Source organism: Cetorhinus maximus, chromosome 11 (assembly GCF_964194155.1).
Source record: "Cetorhinus maximus chromosome 11, sCetMax3.hap1.1, whole genome shotgun sequence".
Taxonomy (NCBI): domain Eukaryota; kingdom Metazoa; phylum Chordata; class Chondrichthyes; order Lamniformes; family Cetorhinidae; genus Cetorhinus; species Cetorhinus maximus.
The window spans coordinates 74,755,770-74,782,971 of record NC_135889.1 but is presented as its reverse complement, the minus strand read 5'-3'; the positions used below and the strand labels follow the sequence as shown (position 1 = coordinate 74,782,971).

The 27,202-nt window shown below is 39.6% G+C and overlaps 2 protein-coding genes across 10 annotated transcripts in view; one reads left to right on the top strand and one right to left on the bottom strand.

The window, feature by feature from the left end:
* wdsub1 (WD repeat, sterile alpha motif and U-box domain containing 1) overlaps window positions 1–4,474 on the top strand; it is a 48,371-nt gene extending 43,897 nt beyond the window's left edge. For all 7 annotated transcript variants that reach the window (XM_078552228.1, XM_078552230.1, XM_078552226.1 and 4 more), the window contains one exon: window positions 4,351–4,474. The gene's annotated coding sequence lies outside the window, so the exon portion shown is untranslated. The remainder of the gene's footprint in view (window positions 1–4,350) is intronic.
* LOC144686686 (protein TANC1-like) overlaps window positions 1–27,202 on the bottom strand; it is a 270,044-nt gene that overhangs the window by 2,233 nt on the left and 240,609 nt on the right. For all 3 annotated transcript variants that reach the window (XM_078552222.1, XM_078552225.1, XM_078552224.1), the window contains 7 exons: window positions 25,637–25,770; window positions 24,810–24,933; window positions 24,551–24,726; window positions 20,631–20,763; window positions 17,093–17,184; window positions 7,992–8,138; window positions 118–218 (listed from right to left, as the gene is read on the bottom strand). In XM_078552222.1, the coding sequence (XP_078408348.1) occupies window positions 118–218; window positions 7,992–8,138; window positions 17,093–17,184; window positions 20,631–20,763; window positions 24,551–24,726; window positions 24,810–24,933; window positions 25,637–25,770 (907 nt within the window). The remainder of the gene's footprint in view (window positions 1–117; window positions 219–7,991; window positions 8,139–17,092; window positions 17,185–20,630; window positions 20,764–24,550; window positions 24,727–24,809; window positions 24,934–25,636; window positions 25,771–27,202) is intronic.

Below are 27,202 nucleotides of genomic sequence, written 5' to 3'. Positions count from 1 at the left end.
AAGCAGATATGGGCCTATTTTCCTACTTAACTTTTATTTTAAACAGTTTTTTTGTATAATTAATTGCTTCAAGTGGGTTCATAGACTATTTTGGGAGGTGTGGATAGAACTTCTCACCTGCTGCTCCTTTTAGCCCTTCCTCTGGCATAGTAAGCTTCATATGATTTTGGCTTTAATTCCAATGCTTTAGAAGCAAATTCCTCTGCCATTCCAAAGTCCTGCCAGCAAGAAAAACAATAGGTTTTTTTCTTTTTATGATGATCAAGAGCAAAATTTCATAATATTTTTTCAAAACATTTCCTTAGTTGTATAAATATTGCACTGAGGGAGGAATTGGGGGGCAAATATGAGGCAGTCTAAGATGGATTTGGAGCGCATATACGTAAAAGCATGTGAGCATGGTAAATAAGTTTGAGCTACAGGCACATCATGTTGCCACATGTGAGTATAACAAAGAAGGAAAGATCAGGAATGATAAAAGCAGGTGGCAGTATTGATGCAAAGAAACTTACAGCATTCGAGAAAGATGAGGGTGATCAAAACCATGTACATCTATTTGGCTAGAATTAATAGGGAAGCTATTGTGCTAATGGGTGTATACTGTATCTCCTTCCCATTCTTTGGTCACCTATGATAGAGGAGCAAATTTCAAAAAGATGCAAGACGACCATATAGAATAATATAGCACAATTGTATAAAGGGCAAATGGGGAGCAATTTCTGAAATGTACACAGGAATGTTTTGCGTTTAGTGGGTTTCCAGCCCGGCAGAACTAAATATAGGATCTGTGAAATAAACTGGGCGTTTCAGTGCAGCAATAAGTGGAGAATGGTGATCATATAGTTCTCAAAAGACAAGAAACAATCGAGCATGAAAATACTTGACTACAGGGAGTACTAATTTCAATGAAAAGTGAAAAAAGGTAGGCAAAAAGGAGATGATTAGGATATAGAGAAGATACTTAAAGGCACGGTGGTGATAGAACCATGTGGGGGTAAACAACAGAGGAGAATAGAATTGCTTTGAAAGTCAAACTTCTGGTATTTTGGAAAGCGTTCAGAGAAAATTGGGGATGTTTGCAAAATTTTCACTACCATTCTCAGCAACTCCTCAGATATTGAAGCAGGCTGTCCATATGCAGTAAGACCTGAACAACATTCAGGCTTGGTCTGATAAGTGGCAAGTAACATTTTGTGCCACACATGCCAGGAAATGACTATCTCCCCATGACATTCAATAGCATTACCATCACTGAATCCACCACTATCAAAATCCTGGAGGTCAGCATTCACTAGAAACTGAACTGGACCACCCATATAATAAATACTGTGGCTACAAGGGCAAATCAAAGACTGGGAATTCTGCAGAGAGTAATTCACCTCCTGACTCCTCAAGGGCTGTCCACACTATCTACAAGACATAACTCAGGATTGTGATGGAATACTCTCCACTTGCCTGGATGAGTGCAGCTCCAACAACACTCAAGAAGCTCGACACCATCGAGGACAAAGCAGTCTGCTTGATTGACACCCTATCTACCACCTTCAACATTCACTCCCTCCACCTGTGGAGAAGCTGGAGTTCTTGGAACATAGAAAGGAGGGTAAGGGAGATTTGATAGAGGTTATCAAAACTATTCTGCTTTTGAATGAGTAAATTAAATAAGGATAAACTTTTCACTAGCAAAAGAGTTAGTAAACAGAGGATAATGATTGTCAAAAAAATCAGAGGTGAAATAAGGAAACTTTAAAATGCAGCAACTTGCTGTAATTTGGAATGGTGGTATGAAAGGGTGGTGGAAGTAGCTCTCAAAAGAGGATAAAATACCTAAGAGAAAAAAAGAGAAGAGGAGTGGGATTAATTGGATAGCTCCAGCAAAGACATAATGGGCTGAATTCATTCTATGATTCATCTTAGGTGAAGGCCAGAGTAAGTCTAAACAAAAGCTGGCAAATGAAAGTAGTGAATGATCAATGGAGAATGTTTACGAACAAAGGAGCCAGACTAGACAAAGAAAAAAAAGACTTACATTTATATAGCACCTTTCATGACCACAACATGTCCAAAATTTCTTTACAGTAATGAAGTACTTCTGAAGTGTACTCACTGTGGTAATGTAGGAAATGCGACAACCAATTTGCAAACAAACAGCACTGTGAAAATGATCAGATAATCTGTTTTTGTGATGTCAATGGAGAGATAAATATTGGCCTGGGCACCAGTGATAATTTCCCTACTTTCAAAATAGTGCCTTGGGATCTTTCTAAACTATCAATCTGAGGGGCAGACGGAGCTTCAGTTTAACACCTATATTGCAACATTTCCTTAGTACCGCACTGAACTGAGCGCCTTGATTTCTTTGTTGAAGTCTTGGAATGGGACTTGAACCCATAACATTCTGGCTCCAGTAAGAGTACCTACCAAATGAGGTACAGTTGACATACATACAGAAAATAAATAAGCTAAAAGGTTTATGAACATGTATTAGTCTTAGTAAATGAGGCATCATAGGTCTGTGAAATGGCCAAGTCCACGAAAGTGACTATTATTTGGGGTCCAACATAACCAAGAACAGGGTTGGCAAGAACTGAGGGAAGCCAAAGCAGTGGGAATAATGTATGGATAGTTGAGACATATTAAGAAAGCCTACGAGGCTACTTGAGGCTACATCAATGAACAGATATCAAGCTCTGTTTATCAAAATAACAACAAAGATGATCTCAAAAGTGGTAGCTTGTAAAAGAGAAGACAGTGTGCACTGAGATATAATTTGTAGTCAGAGGGGGCTCTGCTCAGGAACATGAACAATGTTGTGTAATAAAGGCAACTTCAATCGGACAATCAGTTGTCTATCTGGAGTCAGAGCAGTACATATCAAAGAAAGGGATGCCGAGATAAAAGGTAAAGCACAGTGGTGATAGTCCAGGTAGATGTAAACAACAGAGAATTGCTCAGAATCACAAAATTTTAACAGCACACGAGGCCATTCAGCCCATCGTGTCTACACCAGCTCTCTAAATGAGCATTATGGCCTAGTGCCATTGCCCTGCCTTTTCACCATACCCTTGCACATAATTTTAATAGAAACAATCATCTAATGCCCTCTTGAATGCCTCGACCACACTTCCAGACAGTGCATTCCAGACCCGAACTATTCGTCGTGTGAAAATGTTTTTTCTCACGTCACACTTGTTTCTTTTGCAAATCACTTTAAATCTGTAAAATCTCATTCTTGATCCTTTTATGAACGGGAACAGCTTCTCCCTATCAAATCTCCTCTTAGCCTTCTTCTCTCCAAGGAGAAAAGTCCCAACTTCTCCAATCTATCCTCATAGCTGAAGTTTCTCATTCCTGGAACCGTTCCGAACCATTCTTGTAAACCTCTTCTCTACTCTCTCCAATGTGTTCACATCAGGGATGCAAAGTAAAGTTTTACAGTAAACTTTAGGAGTTGGGCAAGGAAGTTCACAGATCTGACAACTTGGTGCATAAATAACTAGGAACACATTCAGATAAAAGAGTGGTACAAGAGAGGGCAGCATCTAAAACATAAGATAAACAAAATTTGATGGAGTAGTCAAGAATCATTTAAACTAAACAAGGTAATGGTGAAGGGCAGGGAGTAAACCATGTCCCAGATAAGCAGCTTACAGAGTAGAAAGTGGTTATAGATGGTAATATATAGAGTGACATACAAAAACTGGAAACGAGGAATTGGTAGGCACTAAGGAACGTGAAACAAAATTATCCACAAAGTGCTGGAATTGGAAACTGTAATGACAATAGGGAATTATGACACAGTGGGGAAGAAACATGGCTGAAGCCATGGATGGAAATGAATTTAACATTCAATAGATATAGTGTGTTCAGCAAAAAAAAAGTGCACAGAAAAGGCAGTGGCATCCCTGTATGTGAGGAACACTGCAGAGGTAAATGAGATTTATTTTGTGGGAGGGAGCAAGCTACAAATGAGCTACTCTGGTCAGAGACTTAAATCTATGAAATACAAGCTTACGTTAGTAGTATATCTCAGGACAAGGACAATTTCCTCTAGAGATTAGGAAAGGGCTAAATGCAAACGAATGCGGGAACGATGAAGGAAAATGGATTTTAGTAGGTTGCTGTACAGGACAAGGACAATTTCCTCTAGAGATTAGGAAAGGGCTAAATGCAAACGAATGCGGGAACGATGAAGGAAAATGGATTTTAGTAGGTTGCTGTACAACGTATCAGTGGGCAAGTAGAACCTTCAGAGATATAATCCCAAAGATGTCAGATAAATGCATTCCTAAAACCAATAAATTCAAATTAAACAAAAGGAAAAATAAATCTCTTCTTTTCTCCCTGCAGGACTTGTAAAGTGGTTACTCGGATGAAAATAAGAAAATGCAGAAACATGCTAAATGGATGCTCAGAGGAGAAGATAGGAACTAAAAAAAAAGCGTAGCAACAGAGGCTAAACACAACAGCTAAAAATTCAGTTATACAACAGAAAGAGGAATGACAAAGATGAAGTAAAAATCCTAAAAATTGCAAATAGGCTTAAAACCAAAACTTAAGGCTAAGCCTTAGTATGTTATGAAGGAAAAATCAGTAACTTGAAATTTTCAACTTGCAAAAGGAATGTCTAAGGAGGAGATATAGGTAAGTAAGATAGTGGAAACAAGATAAATCTATAATATTATTTTACATCAAATAGAGGGTAGAATAAGAGGACATAGGTTCAAAGCTAGTAAAAGGTACAATTTACAATAGATGTCTGGAAAATTACTTACACACAGATCAAATATAGAATAAAAATACCTGGAAAAACTCAGCATCTGCGGAGAGAAACACAGTTAACGTTTCGAGTCCGTATGAATCTTCAACAGAACTAAGGAAAAATAGAAGAGGTGAAATATAAGCTGGTTTAAGGGGGCGTGGGACAAGTAGAGCTGGATAGAGGGCCAGTGATAGGTGGAGATTGCCACACCTATCACTGGCCCTCTATCCAGCTCTACTTGTCCCACCCCCCCTTAAACCAGCTTATATTTCACCTCTCTTCTATTTTTCCTTAGTTCTGTTGAAGAGTTATACGGACTCGAAACGTTAACTGTGTTCCTCTCCGCAAATGCTGTCAGACCTGCTGAGTTTTTTCAGGTATTTTTATTTTAGTCAAATTAATGACCCAGCTTTCTGAAATAGCATTCAGGACTCTTTAGAAGACACTGGTTGGGATTATGGATTTATCTATCTGGTGCTAAATGCAAAAGAATGTTAAAGATGCATATTAACTAACAGTTTGGTTCTCAAACATTTTACCCAATACAGATGACATATTTAGGAAAGACCTTGGTAACTGGGATAACCATTTTCACTACAGGTTGAGGTTTAAACTCTCAGCAGATTGGTTTCAGTCGATTCTGACAGAAAATCTGCAATGCTTCTCCCAGCCCTCAAGCAGGTAAGTGCAAAAAAGTCAGAAGAGAAGGGAGAGGTCAGGAGAAACAATGGAAAAAAAACAGCTATTTAGTTTCTGGAGTGCTATGTTTTTTTAGAAAGTACATAAGCTGCTTGAAAGCTTAATACAATTCTACAGAAGTAGAAGTGGGGTTAAAAGTAGAACTTTAAGATTAAGGCAGGTTATGCATTTTATTAGACTGTGGTTCGAAGTGAAAGGAGTTTATTGGCAATATAGAGAAATATATGCATGTCAGGTTAGCTCAGACACAAGATGGCAACTGAAGAAACAAGAGATTCCTGAGAAGAGCAGCATTCGAAAGAAGATGAACAAAGGATGCCTCAAATCCAGTCAACTTAAAGGACCATATACGTCCAGACTTGTATGCTAGAGCTGTTAACTGGTTATCAACATTAAATACAAACTGTAAATCTGGCCTTGGCTAAGCCGTATAATATCCTTGAAACATTACAAATGACAATGTTGTGGCAAATAGAGAACACTCAACTGCAATGGGGGATACTTTGATACACTTAAATTACATTTGTGCCTGCAATGACATACTCAAGCACCTGTTGTAATTCTCAATACTTAACCGTAAGAGGCATTGAATATGTAAACACAAATAAAACATATCTGTCTGACTTCATCTTTTAATGACTAGCAAAGAAGTTAATTCATTCCACTCAAAAGTTATACAGTAATCCCATTTTGTTGGTTTGGAATGAAACTATCAAACTTAACTGGGTATATCAGATGGTTCAGAGGTAAGCTAAACTGAACATAAAAACCTTAAATGCGTACGAGAGAAATCCACTCCTATTCCTGGGTGCATCTGTTCGGAAGGTCAAGTCTTGGTTCTTAAATCTCTCCCGCACCCCGTCCCCCCCCCCCCCCCAAGCAAACTCTCCCCATATTCACAGACACCCTATTGACCTTGCCATCTCATGTTGTCTTGCTAGTCCCATCTCGCCAATTACAGATAAGGGCATCTCTGATCACTTCCTTGCATCACTTACCATCCCTATTACTCAATTCAACTATCGGTGATAGTTTCATGCTCACCATTATTGAGACTAGCTTTATATTAGGGATTTATTAATTAATTTTAAATTCCACCACCTGCCGTAGTGTGATTCGAACACATGTCCTCAGGATTACTAGTTCAGCGATATTACCACTATGCCACCATCTTGCCCAATTAAATATTCGGAAGACTCCCCACTCCAAGCCCTGTTCCCTAGCCACCAATTCCATTCCTCTCCCTGGCAAAAATCTGAGATTAAGCCCATCTGTTCACAACCTTGGTATCACATCTGATCCCGAGATGAGCCTCCAAACCTCATTTTTCCCCAAGACCACCTATTTCATCTACAGCTGAAACTGTCACTCATGCCTTTGTTACCAATGGACTCAACTATTCAAACGCACCCCTGGCTGGTCTCCCACATTATGCTCTCCGTAAACTTGAGGTCATCCAAAACTTTGCTGCTCATGTCTTACATCACAGCAGGTCCCATTCCCCTATCAAGCCTGTGCTCACTGACCTACAATGGCTCCCAGTCAAGCAAGACTTTGAATTTAAAATTTTCATCCTTGTTTTCAAATCCCTCTATGGCCTTGCCCCTTTCTATCTCTGTAATAATCTCCCACCCCACAACCCTCCAAGATATCTGCACTCCTATAATTCTGCCCTTCTGTGCATTCCCAACTATAATTGATAATTGCTCCAGCATTGGTGGCCATGCCTTCAGTCGCCTCAGCCCCAAAAGCTCTGGAATATCCTCCCCACCTCACTTTTGGTTGTCTGACCCAATAGCTCCATGTGTCTTGGTGTCATACTTTGAGGTTATGTTACTGCAAGGCTCCTTGAGATTTTTCATTATATTAAAGGGGTGGTATAAATACAAGTCGTTGTCTGATTTTTACATATATATATATATATATAAAATCAAACGTACAGTGAATATTGGAGGTGCCAATAATCAGCACTAAACAGGCATGTTCTACCATTCATTGGTTACCTTGTAAAATTTGCTCCACTTTTTTCCTTATGCCAAGTAATGCATATAAGCGAGACACTGCAATTCGTTTTGATATTAATAGTTGATGCATCCCACAGTTCTCAACATTCACCTGAACAAATCTGAACATCTCTTATGAAGAACCATACCACTGGGAATTCAGCAATCTCTCAGCCCTGCCTAATCTGCCATGGCTAGATTAGGCCTCCAAGTACTAGTATGGAACACATCGCCTTCTGACCCAGAGGTCAAAATAGTAACAAATGTGCCAAGTTGATACTCAATTGAAGATTAGTAATACCAAAGTAAAACTTTCTTATTGGTATTACGTAATGACCTGTGGCATAGCCAAAGTAATAAGTAAAACTTTTAGAGCTCTAGTTGCATTTTCACCAGAACAACTCAAAATAAAAAACACATTAATAGAGATAAATATGGCCAGCCGCCTTTTAAACAAAGAATTTTCAATAGGTCAGGCTTTAAATAAATGAACCAGAAGTCTAACTAAACCAAATAGAATAGCTTACATTAGTTTTCCTCCGACATCGGGATAGGTTTAAATATAGAGAAACTCTCAGATCTCTAAAAGATTTCATTTCATCCCCAAAGCCTTCTCGTGGAAATTTTCTTAATGCGTACTGATATCTCTGGGCTGCTTCTTTCATCTTTCCTTTCTGCAGGAGTTGAGAGTGAAAACATATGGCTTTAGTATTATAAATATCAATTCACTTTCGACATGTTATCAGACATATTTATCAGTCATGTGTCTAAGATTATTCATACTCTTAAGACATCGGTTTATTTTTTACCCAAAGGATCTCAGGGAAAAAACATGATAAAACCCAATGTATCTAATGTCTGCAATGGCCTGAGGTATTGATAAATTGAGGTTGCAAAATATGAAGGACATTGTTGGGTCAAAGAAATAAAACCCCTAAAATTAGTTACCCTTCAAGTTCTGGATTCCTTCACGCCTTGATGAAAATTGACAATGTCATGGTATTAGGAAGAGTAAGGTCCTTAAAAACAGATTCCAGAATCAAAAAACCAAAATGTGAATCATCACAGTTCCTGCGCCTAATCAGGAATTCTGTCGTAGTTTTACAGATGCTTTTAATGATACTTATTTCAAAAATGCCCACAAGGTGACTGGGGATGCCACTGAATATCAAAAATAAAACGATTAGTTTTAATAGAATCACTTGGGGATGATGGAGTCGTCTTAACTGTGAAAAATGAAGTGGTGTCGAAGAATTTATGAAATAATTATTAGGAGATAACTGTAGAAAAGGAATTGGTTCATTTCATACTTGCTGCTGCTCTGTCAACCTGTTTGCTACATTGTCTGTCCAGTTAATTTGGTCAGGTTCCCTTTCACCTTGCTGAACTTTTGCTTATTTTTCCAATTCAACACCTTTACCGTTGACTTTCACAAACTGAATCCAACTATGTTGTAGTCACTAATTCCCAATTGTTCTACTCTCAATACAGTTACTTCCTCCACCTCATTTCCCAGAACTAAATCAAGAAATATATCTTTCCTTGGTCTAGAACGAACATAGGAAGCAGACCTGGATACATTCTATAAAGCGTTCTGTATTTTGAACATCTGCATTATTCATATGCTAGTCTATTTTGGAATAGTCAAAATCATCCAATATTACTACCTTTCTGTTCTTACAAATATCGCTGAACCAAATGCGGAGCTCCACCTCTAGCCATTTATCTAAGCTTCAAAGTTTCCTACTGGTGAGAAGATAGCAACAAATATTGCATTCTATTAGCCATTTGCTAATCTTTGTTTGAAATTACTTTGCATAGGATTTTGGGACCTTTGAACAGGAAAACTGATGACAGTGATTTGGTGTACCCTATTTAAAAGAATGAAGTCCTTCAGGTACCCAAATAGTGAAATCAACAGCATAGTTCCAAATGATAAAAGCAAAATACTGCGGATGCTGGAAATCTAAAACAAAAACAGAAAATGCTGGCAAAAGTCAGCAGGTCCAGCAGTATCCGTGGAGAAACAGAATTAATGTTTTGAGTCTGTATGACCCTTCTTCAGCATAGTTGCAAATGAGTATGATATGGATAAATGCAGAGAGAACCATTTTTTAAAAATTATTCATTCATGGGATGTGGACTTGGCTGGCTAGGCCAGCATTTATTGCCCATCCCTAGTTGCCCTTGAGGTGGTGGTAGTCAGTGACCTTCTTGAATTGCTGCAATCCATATGGTGTAGGTACACCCATGGTGCTGTTAGGAAGAGAGTTCCAGGATTTTGACCCAGCAACAGTGAAGGAACAGCGATATGTTTCCAAGTCAGGAGGGTGAGGGACTTGGAGGGGAACATCCAGGTGGTGGTGCTCCCATCTATCTGCTGCCCTTGTCCTTCTAGATGGCAACGGTCGTGGGTTTCGAAGGTACTGTCTAAGGAGCCTTGGTGAATTCCTGCAGTGCATCTTGTAGATGGTACACACTGCTGCTACTCTATGTCGGTGGTGGAGGGAGTGAATGTTTGTGAATGTGATGCCAATCAAGTGCACTGCTTTGTCCTGGATGGTGTCCAGCTTCTTCGAGTTGTGGGGGCTGCACTCATCAAAGCAAGTGGGGAGTATTCCATCACATTCCTGACTTGTAGCTGATGGACAGGCACTGGGGAGTCAGGTGGTGAGTTACTCATCGTAGGATTTCTAATCTGACCTGCTCTTGTAACCACAGTATTCACATGCTTAGTCCCATTCAGTTTCTGGTCAATGGTAATCGCAGCATGTTGTTAGTGGGGGCTTCAATGATGGTAATGCCATTGAACCTAAAGGGACGATGGTTATATTCTCTCTTGTTGGAGATGGTCATTGCCTGGTACTTGTGTGGCAAAAATGTTACTTGCCACTTGTCAGCCCAAGTCTGGATATTGTCCAGGTCTTGCTGCATTTGGACATGGACTGCTTCAGTACCTGAGTCGTGAATGGTGCTGAACATTGTGCAATCATGAGCAAACATCTCCACCTCTGACCTTATAAGAAGGAAGGTCATTGATGAAGCAGCTGAAGATGGTTGGGCCGAGGACACTACCCTGAGGAACTCCTGTAGTGATATCCTGGCTGAGATGACTGACCTCCAACAACTACAATCATCCTCCTTTGTGCTAGGTATGAATCCAACCAGCAGAGAGTTTTCCCCCTGATTCCCATTGACTCCAGTTTTGCTAAGGCTCTTTGATGCCACACTCAGTCAAATGCTGCCTTGATGTCAAGGGCAGTCACTCTCACCTCACCTCTGGAGTTCAGCTCTTTCGTCCATGTTTGAACCAAGGCTGTAATGAGGTCAGGAGCTGAGCGGCCCTGGCGGAACCCAAACTGGGCGCCAGTGAGCAGGTTATTGCTAAGCAAAGCCACTTGATAGCACTGTTGATGACCCTTTCCATTACCTTACTGATGATCGAGAGTATATTGATGGGGCGGTAATTAGCTGGGTCGGATTTGTCCTGTATTGTGTGTACAGGACAATTTTCCAAATAGCCAGGTAGATGCCAATGTTGCAGTTGTACTGGAACAGCTTGGCTAGAGGTGCAGCAAGTTCTGGAGCACAAGTCTTTAGTACTATTGCTGGAATGTTGTCAAAATCCATAGCCTTTGCACTATCCAGTGCCTCCAGACGTTTCTTGATATCACGTGGAGTGAATTAAATTGACTGAAGACTGGCATCTGTGATGCTGGGGACCTCCGGAGGAGGCCAAGTTGGATCATCCACTTGGCACTTCTAACTGGAGATTGCAGCAAATACTTCAGCCTTATCTTCTTCACTGATGTGCTGGGCTCCCCCATCATTGAGGATGGGAACATTTTTGGAGCCTCCTCTTACAGTGAGTTAATTGTCTACCACCATTCACAACTCGATGTGGCAGGATTGCAGAGCTTAGATCTTACCCGTTGGTTGTGGGATCGCTTAGCTCTATCACTTGCTGCTTATGCTGTTTGGCGCGCAAGTGGTCCTGTTATAGCTTCACCAGGTTGACACCTCATTTTTAGGTATTACCTCCTGCCCTCTTCTTTGAACCAGGGTTGATCCCCTGGCTTGATGGTAATTGTAGAATGAGGGATATGCCCGCCATGAGGTTATAGATTGTGTTCAGAGTACAATTCTGCTGCTGCTGATGGCCCAATAGCACCTCATGGATGCCCAGTCTTGAGTTGCTAGATCTGTTCGAAATCTATTCCATTTAGCACAGTGGTAATGCCACACAATTCGATGGAGGGTACCCTCAATGTGAAGACGGGACTTCGTCTCTACAATGACTGTGCGGTGGTCACTCCTCCGAATACTGTAATGGATAGATGCATCGGCGGCAGGCAGGTTGGTGAGGATGAGGTCAAGTATGTTTTTCCCTCATTGGTTCCCTCATCAGTAGTGCCGTAGACCCAGTCTAGCAGCTACATCCTTTAGGACTCAGCCAGCTCAGTCAGTATTGGAGCCACTCTTGGTGATGGGCATTGAAGTCCCCCACCCAGAGCACATTCTGGGTCCTTGCCACCCTCAGTGCTTCCTCCAAGTGGTGTTCAACATGGAGGAGCACGGATTCATCAGCTGAGGGGGAGGGGCTGTACATGGTAATCAGCAGGAGGTTTCCTTGCCCATGTTTGACCTGATGCCATGGGGCTTCATGGTGTCTGGAGTTAATGTTAAGGACTCCCAGGGCAACTCCCTCCTGACTGTATACCACTGTCCTGCCAGTGGGACAGGACATACCCAGGGATGGTGATGGTAGTGTCTGGGACATTATCTGTAAGATATGATTCCGTGAGGATGACTATGTCAGGCTGTTGCTTGACTAGTCTATGAGACAGCTCTCCCAATTTTTGTTAGCAAGGAGGACTTTGCAGCGTCAACAAGACTGAGTTTGCTGTTGTCCTTTCCAGTACCTAGGTCGATGTCAGGTGGCCCATCCGGTTTCATTCCTTTTTTGTGACTTGTCACAAAGCCCCTCCCCTTCAGCTTGCTAGGCTATTTCAGAGGGCATTTAAGAGTCAAACATTGCTGTGGGTCTGGAGTCACATGTAGGCCAGACCAGGTAAGGATGGCAGATTTCCTTCCCTAAAGGACATTAGTGAACCAGATGGGTCTTTACAACAATCAACAATTTCGTGGTCATCATTAGACTTTTAATTCCAGATTTTTATTGAATGCAAATTCCACCATCTGCCATGGCAGGATTTGAACCCAGGTTCCCAGAGCATTAGCACTATTACAGTGACAATACCACTATGCCATTACCTCCCCATTTAAAAAAGCTGAAGATTAGATTGTAAGAGTATGAATAAGGCCTAAGGATGGTTTAGTTGAAATGCTAGACCAGATAGTGTTGTTCCACAATAAGCTGAATCTTGCTTTCCTTGAGAGCCAGCATTATAAACATTGCAGTTCACCAAGAACTTGAGATTGTATGAGCTAAGAAACTTAAAGGAGCACTATAAAAGAGCCTGTGCTCATGATACTCCACAACAGAAACAGGTTTGGGTGCATGAGACACTTAAGATAAATCTACTTATACAGAAAGCTTCTTAGTGAATACACATTAAATGCTCTTGTCCCTGCAAGTTTCCTGTAAAAGCCAACTGATTCCATTGTCTTTCTCCTGCTCCTGTCTTGTTCCTAACAGCTCTCCCAATCTTTTAAATTTTCATCCAATTGCTCATATAGCTAGGTGACCTGACTCCCTTACTGCTGCTAGTTAGTGGTGAAGACAGGCTGGCTGCTTTAGCTCACACCATCTCTCATCATCAGGCGCTACAGCTTACTGTTAAATAAATGTATGTTTTATCTAATATTTGCAGCTGTTACATTACTATGACAAATATATGCATACCACAGAGAAACTGGATACCTGCTGCTGAATCTGCATTTTCTTCCTTCAGAAATTGGCCTTAATCGTAGGATGGTTATAACACTAAGCCATTCGGCCTGTCGTGATCATGTGTTGGTTCGCTACATGAGCTACTCAGTCCCTCTACCCCATCTTTTCCCTGTAGACCTGCAATTTATTTCCTTTTAGATAATTATCCAATTGCTTTTTGAAAGCTACAATTGAATCAGCCGCCATTACACTCTCAGGCAGTGCATTCCAGATCCTAACCACTCACTCTGTAAAAAGTGTGACTTACCAACTTTAAAGTACAGCCATCCTTCCTAATATCTCCTCTTTATCAATTTTTAGCCTATCCAGTGTCTCAACTACTTCCTGTTTCATTCACTACAGTGTTTGGCAACATCTTCCTTGATAAAGACAGATGCAATGTAGCTATTTAATATCTCAACCATGCCCTCCGCCTCCATGCATAAATCCCCTTTTTGTGCCTAATCAACCCCACACCACCTTTTTAATATTTATATGCTTATGGATGATGTTTGAACTCTCTTTTATCACAGGACTGGATGAGATGCCTCCAGAGACACTAAGGGAAGTAAGGGAGGAAACTGCAAATGTTTCACCCTTGTTTAAGAAAGGGTGTAAGGATAAACCCAGCAACTACAGGCTTGTCAGTTTAACCTCAGTGGTAGGAAATCTTTTAAAATGATAATCTGGACAAAATTGACAGCCAGTTGGACAAATGTGGATTAATTAAGAAAGCCAGCAGGGATTTAAGAGTAAATCCCTTTTATGTTAGCTGTCAGTTTCTTCTTATACTCTCTCTTTGCTGCTCATTTATTTTTTCACTTCCCCTCTGAACTTTCTATACTCAGCCTGATTCTCACTTGTATTATCAACTTGACATCTGACATACTTTTTCTTTAGCTTCATCTTACACTCGTCATTCAGGGAACTCTGGCTTTGTTTGCCCTGCCTTTCCCTCTTGTGGCAATGTCCTTTGAATGCACCCGAACTATCTCCTCTTTAAAGGCAGCTCATTGTTAAATTGTGGTTTTGCCTGCCAATCTTTGATTCCAATTTAACTGGACCAGATCCATTTGCACCCCACTGAAATTGCACCCTCCCCCAATTAATTTATTTTTACTTTGGATTGCTCTTTGCCCTTTTCCATCATATCACAAGGTTTAGGTTAGCTATGATCAGTGTTCCCTAAATGTTCTCCTCCTGACACTTGATCCATTTGTCCCATCTCATTCCCAAAAACCAGATCCAGCAATAACTCCTTCCTTGTTGGACTGGAAACATACTGTTGTAGAAAATTCTCTAGAAACTCTTCCCCCTCTCTGCCCTTTATAGTATTACTATCCCAAACTGTATTAGGATAATTGAACTCCTTCTTAGGGATGCTAGAGAATTCTAGTGTCCTGTATATAAATTTGTGAACAAGCAAACTGAAGGTTGTACCAGGGGAGTTGAGAGGATTACATATACAGACCCTTCTCATGATCATGAAACAAGACGGAAACTACCAAGGAACAGCTGATGGAATTTTATGGAGCTGGGTTTCAGCAACAAATTGACATGGTTTAGAGTTTTCAAGCACTGGTTAAATCATGATTGGAACACCACAAAACAACCTCCTACATCTGATTTTGTATGCCCTCTTATCGGTAGAAGATTTCCTACATTCTAACAGAGCACTTACTTTGGAAAATGGATCATCTTAATATGAGCACAGCTCTAGGCCATTGCATTCTTGATGCAACCTAACCGTTATTTTGTGCATTGTGGCCTCTTTGCTTTTCTACTTCATCCCTCCCAACATAAACCCAAAATCCTATTTATGCTCACCCACCTCTAAGGATTTATTTATCTCTATAACTAAATTCCTTTTTTGTTTCACTGTGGTTTGGTCTGTGTTCTAGCTCAGTGGGCTTATCCAAAATGACCACACAGAATAGGAAGTTTATAGGTGGAAACCCTGATCTGCACTAAGATAGGCAATAGCAACTCTGGCACTGCCCAGTTGCCACAATTGGCCTAGCCACCTATGTTTGGAAGGGTAAAAATTCATCCAGCGTTCCTACACAGACTGCAACCCAGAATCTTTGAAATGTCAAGATTGGGTTTTGCTGTAGTGTTTTTCATCGTAGAACAGCTTGCTCATTCTAATTGTGGAGGATCATACATGAATAACAGCTATGGGCATAGTACTGTCAGGGCAGCTAGAACTCACAGAATACACCAAAGAATCAATATCTTGAAGCAAGCAGAAAAAAATGTAAGAACCCAGAACCATGGTCACTTAGATCAATATGGAGATAGCAAGCACTTTCACCCTTCTGCTTTGATTTACGAACTGTGCGAACTGAGAAAGGGGTAAAATATAGATTGACATTTTTATTTTCTTTGTAAGTATGGCCTTTGTAGCCTCCACCCAGACTTGTTCAAGACCAAGGCCAGAAAAAAAAGAGATTTGGTGTTTGTCAGCAAGTACTGGAAGTGTTCTGAACTACTTCCGAATAGATCCATTCATGAGCTGGGTTATGGTCTCACTAATTACATCAACAGTTGAGTAGGCCAGCCTGGCTAGAAATTTTCCAACAAAAAAAAATCACTCTATGCTTTGAACAATAACAAGTCTTGACATTAGCCAGTGTTAGAAGATATCTTTGTTCCCTCTTCTGATTAGATGAATCTTTGGTACTGGTAGTGGGAAGGTGCCCCTCACCACCAACCCCTCCCCTCCCAATGGATCTTACTGGGAAATGCAGACAGATTGTAAATTGGATCATATTGTTCAATAAAAGCTAGAAGTAGTAAATGCCAGCATACACTGGGTTCTTTTCAGAGTTAATACCATCAAGCCAGATCATTGCCACACTAGTGTTCTGAGATGGAGTCAGTTGATGTCAATGCTGTGCTCATCTTGGTCATGGTGTTAAAAGAAAATGTGGGATTAGGTGATAATATCCTAAGTTTGTGGCATCAGACAACACAGAAAAGGTTAATGCCAATCATGTACCAAGACTGATTTTCGATTTACGTTTAGTTGATGGAGGATTTGATTCCAGTGAAAAATCTGGGACAAGCTTGTTATGCTGAAGTGTTGCATGGCAATGACAAGTGTCAAAGTGATAATGTGACCATGTTTGAAATAGTATTTAATTAATCCACAATGAACATAGCAAGTAAAATGTTTCAACTTTATTATAATTGAATGAACCTCAGACAGTACCAAGACTTACTTCCATTCTAGTATTATGTCGAGGGTGCCAAGATTAGAAACACTTCCATTCTAATACAAGTTACATGTAGGGGCTTTTTCTAAATTTGTGCTAACTATGTTCTTTAATAAAAATAAAAACACACAAATGTGGGAATTGCAATTTTAAAAGACTGCTTTAGTTTCTATTCATTGCTTTTTTAAAAAAAATATTGAGAAACTTAATTGAAGGCTTTAGTCCAAAACACCAAGGTGAACAATAGTGGGAGGGAAGACAATGTAAATCAGAAAGCAGTGATTTGGTGATGCAAGATTGGATTTTATAGGCCTCTATGTTGTAGGAAAGAGGGAAGACTGAACAAGATACAGTAAAATACCCCATAATTGTGAGCTCCTGGGTAAGAGTGGATTAGAGTATTATCACACACGATACATCATAAAGGAACAACACCTTCAGAAATGTATTTATAGTATGAAGATGTGTGCATTGTCCTAAGTCATGTATAATAGTTCAAAATATGATTGGACTATACCTTATAAAGTAGATTTCCCTCTTCCATTAGTTTCTGCAATAAAATGATCAGGATGTCTGGTTTGGATGTGGCCATTGCCCAAGCTGCATTACCTATACAAGTAACAATATGGCTTAATTTTAGAAAAGGACAAGGTTATATCCTTACACAAAAAAATTTGTAAAGTTGTCCTAGCAAATGCTGTCTTAAAAAAGAGCAAGCCAATATCTGAACAGTCATTAGAACTTCTGTAGCCTTTGTAACGTATTAATGGAAGCATTTAAGGAAAGGAATGAAAGGGTTAAAACGTTATTGTAAGACTTAAAAAGTCAATACTGTTGACTTCTACTTCCATGTAAAATAAATAAGTTTTTGTAACTGTGATGGCTCCTTTTTAAGTTTAAATTTATACTTAAAGCAAGGTGTCCTACTGAAAATTATACTGGCAATCTGATTAATTTGGCACATACTTTCATTGTTGTAACAGAAGCTATTTCCACTTAGTTTCCAATTACAAGGTGCTCTGTTCTTTGAAATTAATTAGTCATCTGTAAACAGCACATAGTAGGAATAGCTTAACTTTTGGTATAAAAAAAATGAAGTTTATGCCACATTTAGAAGCACTGGTGCAAGTATTAGTGAATTCCTTTTTTCTGAAAAGGCATTAATTTATGAGTGAGTCAATGTTAATAGATTTCTTCAGAAATACTGGATATGAAAAATCCAAAATATACATTTAAAGCCTATACTGCCACAGTACAGGTACTATTTTGGACATACTTTATTAAAAATAATTGCCATGGCACTGGGCAACATTATTGGTAATAGCAAGTCAATGCACCTTTAAGAAAATTCTTCCAGAATATATACTGTCATATTGTTGCCCATATGAGGTGTTTGAGGACACTAATGGCTAAGGAGGAAGCAGCACCAAGGGTGTGGAAAGCAATGAAAACATTTACAACCTGCTTGCAAAAACAAGCCACCTTGGTGAGTAGCTATATTACAGTGGAAAGAATGAATTAAAATCAGAGTTTATCAAGAACAAAAGAAGCACATCACAAACTGTTAGATACAAGTTGGACTTTGGTCTCTAGAACAAATTACTGTAATTTTATTTACAAGATAATCTCCAACAAAATCTCCACAATTAAAGAAAATGTAAAACTATCATTTCAGTAGCAGCCTACATTTTTCAACCTGTAATATTTTAATGTCTCCATTCATTTACAATTAAACGAATAATGCAGTGTGGAAAATCTTGGCTTGCTATGTCTGACCAAAGCTATGGTGTAAACAGGAAATGTGGCATGTGTACATTCACAGTGGATACATTTGACAAACAACTTACAAATTAGAAATTACCACACTTGTCAATGAAAATACAGTTCTTCATGTGAGATCACAAACTCAAATCAAAATTCTCATGAGCATAATTGTATTATGCTCAAAACATAATTAAATTAGGAGAGACAGAATTAACAATCACCAACCTGAAATGTTAACTCTGTTTCTCTTTTCACAGATGCTGCCAGACCTGCTGAGTATTTCCATCAATACCTATTTCTCTTTAAGATTTCCAACATCAGTATCTGTAGTATTTTGCTCTTGAAATTAAATTAGGCCTTGGTATGTAATGGTACATTCAATCACATGTTAAAAGCTTATGCAAAGCTGAGACTGCTTCCCACTGATACTAAACTTGGGAGTGCAAATCAGATGTGAAGCCTCAAACTCTTTGAACTGAAGTGAAGTGGAGTGTGATTTCCTTTTCCAGGGTCTCACCTGATGTAGGTGAAATACTGGTGTCTCTTAACACCAAGTTAAAAAGGTAAGGTACTGACAGTCTCTGTTCAGAAATCTTTGATGGCTAAGTAAACTGTTTCAAGGCTAAGGCTAAATAGGTTTACAGCAAAAAAGGTCCAAAGTATTCTTATATTTTCAGAAGTCAAGTCAGGAATGCTGATTAAAATCGGGTCCTGCTGATCTAGCCATTTGCAGTCTTACAAAATCTAACTCTGGTCTGGAATTGGAACCTGATCAGTACTGAGCCATTGGCAGTTGCATGGCAGCATATTGTTAGCTGCAAATGAAGTGCACATGGAGGGAGATTGAAGAGTTAATTTTACCTTATGGTATGCCAAGATGGGAAATATCAACTGCATCTATCATGTGATCAACTGGAAGCCCAACCGATTAGTCATTTATCTTGTGTCAGTGTTAGTTGGCACCAAATGTCATGTTACTTTGCGAATCAGCCATTTTGTAATTGGATCAGGACAAAAATATAAGGTGTTCAGAGGATTCTGAGGTCCTGTCCTGTCCTTTTTAAAGAAATCAAATGTGGAACCAATGTTACAAAATTGTAAAAACGAATAAATCTAATTGGTCTATTTTCAAATTAGCAAAACTCAGAAATCCAATATTCTAAACATGATCCATTGTATGAAGAGCCTCATTGTTAGTTTACTGAGGATCTTTGTCATTTGTGCCTGTAAATATGCCTGTAAAATACCAAAACTGAGAACCTTTCATACATGAATCCAGAAACAATCCAGAAACATAAATGATAGAAGCAACTTGTATTAATGGAATGGTTGCATCAGTTGAAATGGTTTGGTGTAATAATCTTAATAATTCAAAGGAATTTTATCTCTTAACAATGATGCCATAGGAACATCAATAAGCCATTCAGCCACTCGAGCCTGCTCCACCATTCAATTATGCCATGGCTGATTTATACCTCAATTCTATTTATCCACCTTACCTCCAATATCCCTTGATACTCTTATCTAATAAAAACTGTTAGGCAAGGTGTCAGAGTCCATTAAACTAATAATTAAGGGACATCAAATTACTTGTTTTCTTCTTGCAGACATTGTATATCCAATGCACATTTGATAATCAATCCACACAAAAGGATAGCAATTAGTAATTCTGCTTTACTGTGAATTAAAATCTCTGCTATTTGGTGCTGTCCAGGAGACAAATTATTTCTGACAATTAAATGAAGCAACAATATTCAATAGTGTTCAGTAAAGAATGTTAATTAGCCAATTAACACATGCGCTGTGTATTTAAAATAGTCTTAATTTAGCTTGAATAACTAGCTATCAATACATTATTGTAGTAAAATGTAAATGCAAGTAAAATGATCTGCACAAATATTTGTATTATAAACAAATGATGTCTAAAGATGCAAATACATCTGACATTTCTCGAAAATAAATTATTACATGGTGTTTGACTAACAACGAATTAAGATTTTCACATGGACCTTTATAGGACTTTCGTGAACGGGACCAGACAAATAACAAAATAATACCAAGCACCAAATTTCCCAGATTTTTTTTGAAACAGGGAAATTTCATATTTTCAATTGATAGTAACAATGAAAGATGTTTACAGAAAATTTAGCTGCATACTTTACAATACTGTCTAGGACAAATCTGCTCCCATTTTCTGTCAGTCAAAATTATGGGCAAAAATGGCAACATAACTTATGAAAACTGCTACAATTAATTTGTAATCTGGTTTCCTGTCAGTCATAAAGCCATACCTAGTTTTGCACCTTTCTTGAGCAGCATCACCACCACTGAAGTGTTGCAACATCCAATTGCTCTGTCTAATGGACGCATTCCACTGTGGTCAACATGCTCAATCATTGCACCTCTTTCCACCAGATACTGAACCTGAACAGTAAATATGAAATTTATTAAACACGTTTATCATATGTAATGACACAAGATTTCCTCACTGTTTTGACAAATCATCTCTGGTTTTACAGGATCATTGTTTTAAAGTGAAATTGTTTTAAAGTGCCTGAAACAGCTTAAATATTCATCAATCTTTCTCTTTGTTTAGAGGTGATTGAAACCTGCATTAATGCGGAGCTAACATTCAATTATATTCAGTGCCCAAGATACATCTTAATCTAATCTTATTGCTCCTTATATTAACATTCCTAGAAGCGATTTTGATTTTCTCTCAAATAATGAATGCAATTAATAATACATCAATTTCACTTTACTTCAACCACCCCTTGTTTGAAAAAAAACAGCAACATATTTTCCCTCCACCTCCTTTCCTGAAGGTTTCTTGCTGGGGTTTCACAAGAATCGGTTGGCCGATGAAGGTATGATTCATGTGTGAGCTTTGACATACTATTCATCCACCACCTACTTGCATTTATATAGCATCTGTAATGTAAAAATAAGTCCCATGGTGCTTTACAGAGGAAGGAGAAAAGAATTGGCGATAGCTAAAGAAGCAGATGCCAAGCTATGGAGGGCAAGTAATTTTGTTTTATTCTTTCATGGGATGTTGCTGGCAAGGCGAGTATTTGTTGCTCATTCCTAACTGCCCTCGAGAAGGTGGTGGTGAGCTGCCTTCTTGAACTGCTGCAATCAATCTGGAGTAGGTACACCTACAGTGATGTTTGGAAGCAAGTTCCTGGATTCTGATCCAGCAACAATGAAGGAACAGTGATACATTTCCAAGTCAGGATTGTGTATGGCTTGAAGGGGAACTTGCAGATAGTGGTGTTCCATGCGTCTACTGCCCTTGTCCTTCTAGGTGGTAGAGGTCATGGGTTTGGAAAACGCTGTTGAAGGAGCCTTGAAGAGTTGCTGCAGTGCATCTTGTAGATGATACACACTTCAGCCACTGTGCGTCAGTGATGGAGTGTGTGAATGTTTAAGGTGGTGAATGGGGTGCCAATCAAGCAGGCTGATATGTCCTAGACGGTGTTGAGCTCCTCAAGTGTTGCTGGAGTCACACTCATTCAGGCAAGTGGAGAGTATTCCAACACACTGATTTGTGCCTTGAAGATGCTGGACAGACTTTGGGGAGTCAGGTGGTGAGTTATTCACTGCAGAATTCCCAGCCTCTGACCTGCTTTTGTAGCCACAATATTTATGTGGCTGATCCAGTCACATTTCTGATTAATGGTAACCTGCCCCCTGCAAAGATATTGATGGTGGGGGTTACTGCAATGGTAATGCTGTTCAATGTCGCAGGGAAGCGGTTAGATATTCTCTCATTAGAAATGGTCATTGCACTTCTGTAGCATGAATATTACTGGCCACATATCAGCCCAAGCCCAAATGTTATCCAGCTTTGCTGCATATGGACACGGACTGCTTCAGTATCTGAGGAGTCACAAATAATACTGTATGCTGTGCAATCGACTGCGAACATGCCTACTTCTGACCTTATGATGGAGGGAAAGCTATTGATGAAGCATGTAAGAAATAGGGACCTTTAAGAAAGTTTTTTTTTAAGGTTTGTAAGGTACTCTCATGGAATTAGCTGGCACAGCATTTAATTCTCTGTGTGGGGGAAAAAACAAAACAATTCTGAGGAGTCAGGGACCAAGACAAGGTAGAGATAAAGGCCAGAAACATTGCACTCTATAAACATTCCTGAACCAATAACAGGAAGCCTCCTGGCGCCCTGCCTTTAACTAGCAAATAAAAAATAACCTCAAGCCAGGGTAATGGACAGGCTGGGCTGGGGGGGGGGGGGGGGGGGGGGAGGTGATCACTCTGACATCTTGGGTACCTGTCCCGTGGCCATTGGTCAAAAGGGTTTGAACATGTGATTGACACTAGGTAGCTACCAGCCCCCAAAATTAGGATATATCGATGGGTGCTCTGGATAAGGGCCAGCCCTTGCTTGGAAGAAGACAAAGAGCTCCCAGACATTCTAGCCAGCTTGAGGAGGAGAACAACAAAGAGAAGGCGGCTGCCATTGGAAAACAGTGAAAGACAGAGAGCCTGACAGTCACTTCAGGCTGCAGAAATCGACAGTTTTCATCCTCTGGAAGCAGAATGCTACTATCACAAGCCATTGAGATCAACATACTCTGTACTAACTGCCCATTTATCCTCTCCACTGTCATGGGTTGTATACTTTACTTGTCTATTTAGTTAATGCATTATATCTAAACTGTTATTTCTTCATAAACTTAATAAACTACCTTAAAATTACTTACGAATACTCGACTGCCTATCTTAGATACCTGTGGTTCCGAAAACCAAAATCTTACAAGCAGATGAAGATGCTTGGGCCTAGGACACAACCCTGAGGAACTTCTGCAGAAATGCCCTGGGACTGAGATGATCAGCCTCTGGCTACCACAACCATTTTCCTTTATGCTAGGTTTGACTCCAACCAGTGAAGAGTTCTCCCCCCGTGCCCGATTCTCATTGACTTCAATTTTGCTAGGGATCCTTTATGTTACACTTTGTCATATGTTGCCTTGATGTCAAGGGCAGTCCCTCTCACCTCACCTCTTGAATTCAGTTCTTTTTATCCATGTTTGGTCCAAGGCTGCAATGTCAAGAGCCATGCTCCTGGCAGAACAATAAACTGGGCATCGGTGAACAGTTATTGCTGTGCAAGTGTTGCTTGATAGCACTCAACACCACCTTCCATCACTTCGCTGAAGATCGAGAGTAGACTGATGGAGTGGTAATTGGCCAGGTTGGATTTGTTCTGCTTTTTGTGGGACAGAATATACCTGGGTAATTTTCTACATTGTCAGGTAGATGCCAGTGCTGTAGCTGTACTGAGACCGCTTGGCTAGGGTCACGCATAGTTCTAGAGGACCAGTTTTCAGTACTGCTGCCAGGATGTTGTTAGGATCTACAACCTTTGCATATCCAGTGCCTTCAGTCGTTTTTTGATAACACATGGAGTGAATAGAATTGGCTGAAGTAATTGGAATTTGGGTCAAAATGATGAGATTGAGAAGAAGTTTATTAAAAGGAGGAAAGCGAAAAGGCAAAACAATTTAGGAACAAACTTGCAGAGAATAGGAACAAAGCCACTGAAGGCTTTTCCAACAATGGTTGGGCTAAGTGCATGTGTGGAAGCACAAAAGGCTAGATATGGTGAACCAAATCATACTGGAAAGATAAAAAGCTACTTCACAAGGGTATCACAGCTGAGTCCAATCCCCTCCTCATTTAATGTTCATACACCTGTACTTGCAACACAAGTCACTTGGCAGCAATCAAGAAGGGGAACTCCAACCAATTTCCTTCGCATCCCCCACTAAACCCCACCTTAAGCTAGGGTTCTGAGGCCAGGTATACTGCAGGAGTTGAATTCAACACCAATCAGGGATCAACTCTGAATCTTCCCAATCTTTAAGGCTCAGCTATGGACTGCTTACAACCACTGAACCTCTAGATAAGTTGTCCATTTCATTCATGAGTTGGAAATAAAGAAAGAACTGATTGGGTAAACATATTTATCTACTGAACCTTATAGACCAGAAAGGTCCCAGGTTCAGTCCTTCATACGGGAACAATAATTCGTCTTACTGTCCCTCATTAGTGAGAAAGTCAAAGATGGATTCTGCTCCTGATCACTATCCAGTGATTTGAATACCCACTTATCAGCATTGATCAATGCTTGTTACCAAACTCAACACATCAATACATACCATAAGCAAAGTTTGACAATACTCACAATGTCAGAGTCTCCATAAAAAGCTGCTAGATCTAGGGGTGTGCGACCATTCTTATCTGTGTGGTCAATAGCTGCACCCCTCTCCACCAAAGTCTGAACCACAGATTTTTGACCTTTCAGGCAGGACCAGCTCAAAGGAGTCAATCCTTCCTTATCTACTGAAGATAAGGAAGCACCTAAAGATCAAAGCCAAGTAGAATATTGAAACTTAGCAGAAAAATATAAATGCACAATTTAATAAAGATTGACAATAGTTTACCTTTTGAAAGTAGAAATTCAACAGTGCTCACATGCCCTTCACAAGAAGCCACCATAAGTGGTGTACGTCCCTGCTTATCTGTTGCGTTCAAATCAGCACCATGCTGAAACAACAGGTCAGCAATCTAAATTTCCACAAAATACAAGAATGAGAACAGCACCGTATTGGCAGATATTACAGTCCTCCCCACCTAAACTACCCACATTTCAATGGGTAATCGTTTAAATCAGCCAAATGCTAAGCATTTTCCATTATAGTAAATTACAGCATGTTTAGTATCTTGAATATTTTAGGCAGAAACAGCTATCCACTGAGTAGTTTGCACTTTGTTATGCATACAAGGTAATTGTACCATAATCACTTGTAAGTGTGATCAGGCTACAGCTTATACTATTCAGGGCACATTCCAAATCAAAGTAAACAGTATATTGTGAAGATCCAAAGTACAAGACTGATAACCTTTTCTTAATTTTATTATTCAGCTTTCTGACTACACCTACTAAAGAAATATTCACAAATAACCAGTCATTACACACTTACACACAAAATAGCTAAATCTTAATAAACTTTTTAATACGTCTGTTGACATATTAGCATCAACTATTTCATTGTACAGAACATCACAGGTGTTGCATTTACAGGAAATAAATAGTTGAATGTGTATAAGGGGAATTGCAGTAACACAAAAATGTCTTTTATAAACGGTGGAGACTTTACCCATTATTATAAACCTACTAATACTAAACCAAAAATGTTGTATCTTAAACAAAAAAATCATTTTTCCAACCATAAAAAAAAACATTGCAACAAAATTGCATTTACACTACCTGCCAATGACCTTGTCTCGCTGCACAAAATACTGGAGCGATACCCCTTCGATTGGGATGGGATACCACAGCTCCTTGTTGCAGGAGCAGTTCACAAACTTCCAGTTTACCCCTGCCTGCTGCTGCTGTGAGAGCTAAGAAAGGAAAACAAAATGTTCAATGCACAAAACACAAGAGAATGACATTCAGCCCATTTTGCCGTTGCTGGCTCCTTGAAAGATGATCCAATTAGTTCCACTCCCAATTTTTCCCCATTGCCCTGAAATTTTTGCCTTTTCAAATATATATCCAATTCCTTTTTGAACTTATTACTGGACCTGCATCCATCGCTATTTCAGGCACTGCATTCCAGGTCATACCTCACCGTGCAAAATAAATTCTCATCTCCCCCCCGGGTGTTCTTTTGTCAATATCTTAAATCTGTGTCCTATGGTTATCATCCCTCCTACCAGTGGAAAGTTTCTTCCTATCTTAACAAAATGCTACAATTTTGAACGTCTCCATTGAATTTCCCTTTAACCTTCTCTTCTCTAATTTCAGGTTCTCTTAAGTCTTTTCATTTAACCGTCTCTGTTTTTTGAAGAAATGTGTAACATTTGCAACCCTCCAGTCCTCTGGCATCACTCCCACATCCAGGGAGGACGAAAGATTGTGGCCAGGGTACTGCTATTTCCACTCTTCCTGCTCTCAGTAACCTAGGCACCCCATCTCGACCAGGTGTCTTTTCCACTTTTGAGTTCTGGCAATATTTTTAGCACCTTTTTGTTTAATATTTCATCCTTATCCAATTTCTCTACCCATTCTTCTTTACTGTGATATTGGCAGTATCCTCTTCTTTTGTGAAGAGATGGAAAGTACTCACTTAGTATCACAGCCATGCAGTCTGCCTCCACAAGATTTCCTCTTAGGTTCCTAAATCAGCCCACCCATCCTTAGGGTATCCTTTTATATTTCCTTTTTATGATACTTGCTAGTCTCTTCTCATACACTCGCTTTCTCTCTGTAATCTCCTCCTTCTGTTCTCCTTTGCAGTTTATTATCTGGCTTGATTCTTTATTTATTTTTTATGAACTTGACATTTATCATAAGCCTCTTTTTCCTGTTTCAGGAACATAGGGCTTAGGAGTAGGCCATTCAGCTCTTCAAGCCTGCTCCGCCATTCAATAAGATCATGGTTGATCTGGTTCAATTCTTTTACGCATCAAGGAAGCTCTAGCTTGGAATGGCCTTCCTTTTCCCATCATGGGAATGTGTTTAGTCTATATTCAAACTATGTTCTCTTTAATCTCCTCATCTACTATTCTACCCGCCAATCTTTGATTCCAATCCACCTAGACCAGAACTCTTTTCAGCTCAATGAAATTTGCCCTCTTCCAGTCAAGTATCTTCATCTTTGATTGCTCTTTGTCCTCTTCTACAACTACTCTAAGCCTAATCATATTGTGATCACTGTTTCCCAAATGGCCTTCCACTGAAACATAAGAAAAAATAAGTAGGCCATATGGCCCTCGTGCCTGCTCCACCATTCAAGAAGAATATGGCTGATCTTTGATTTCAATTCCACTT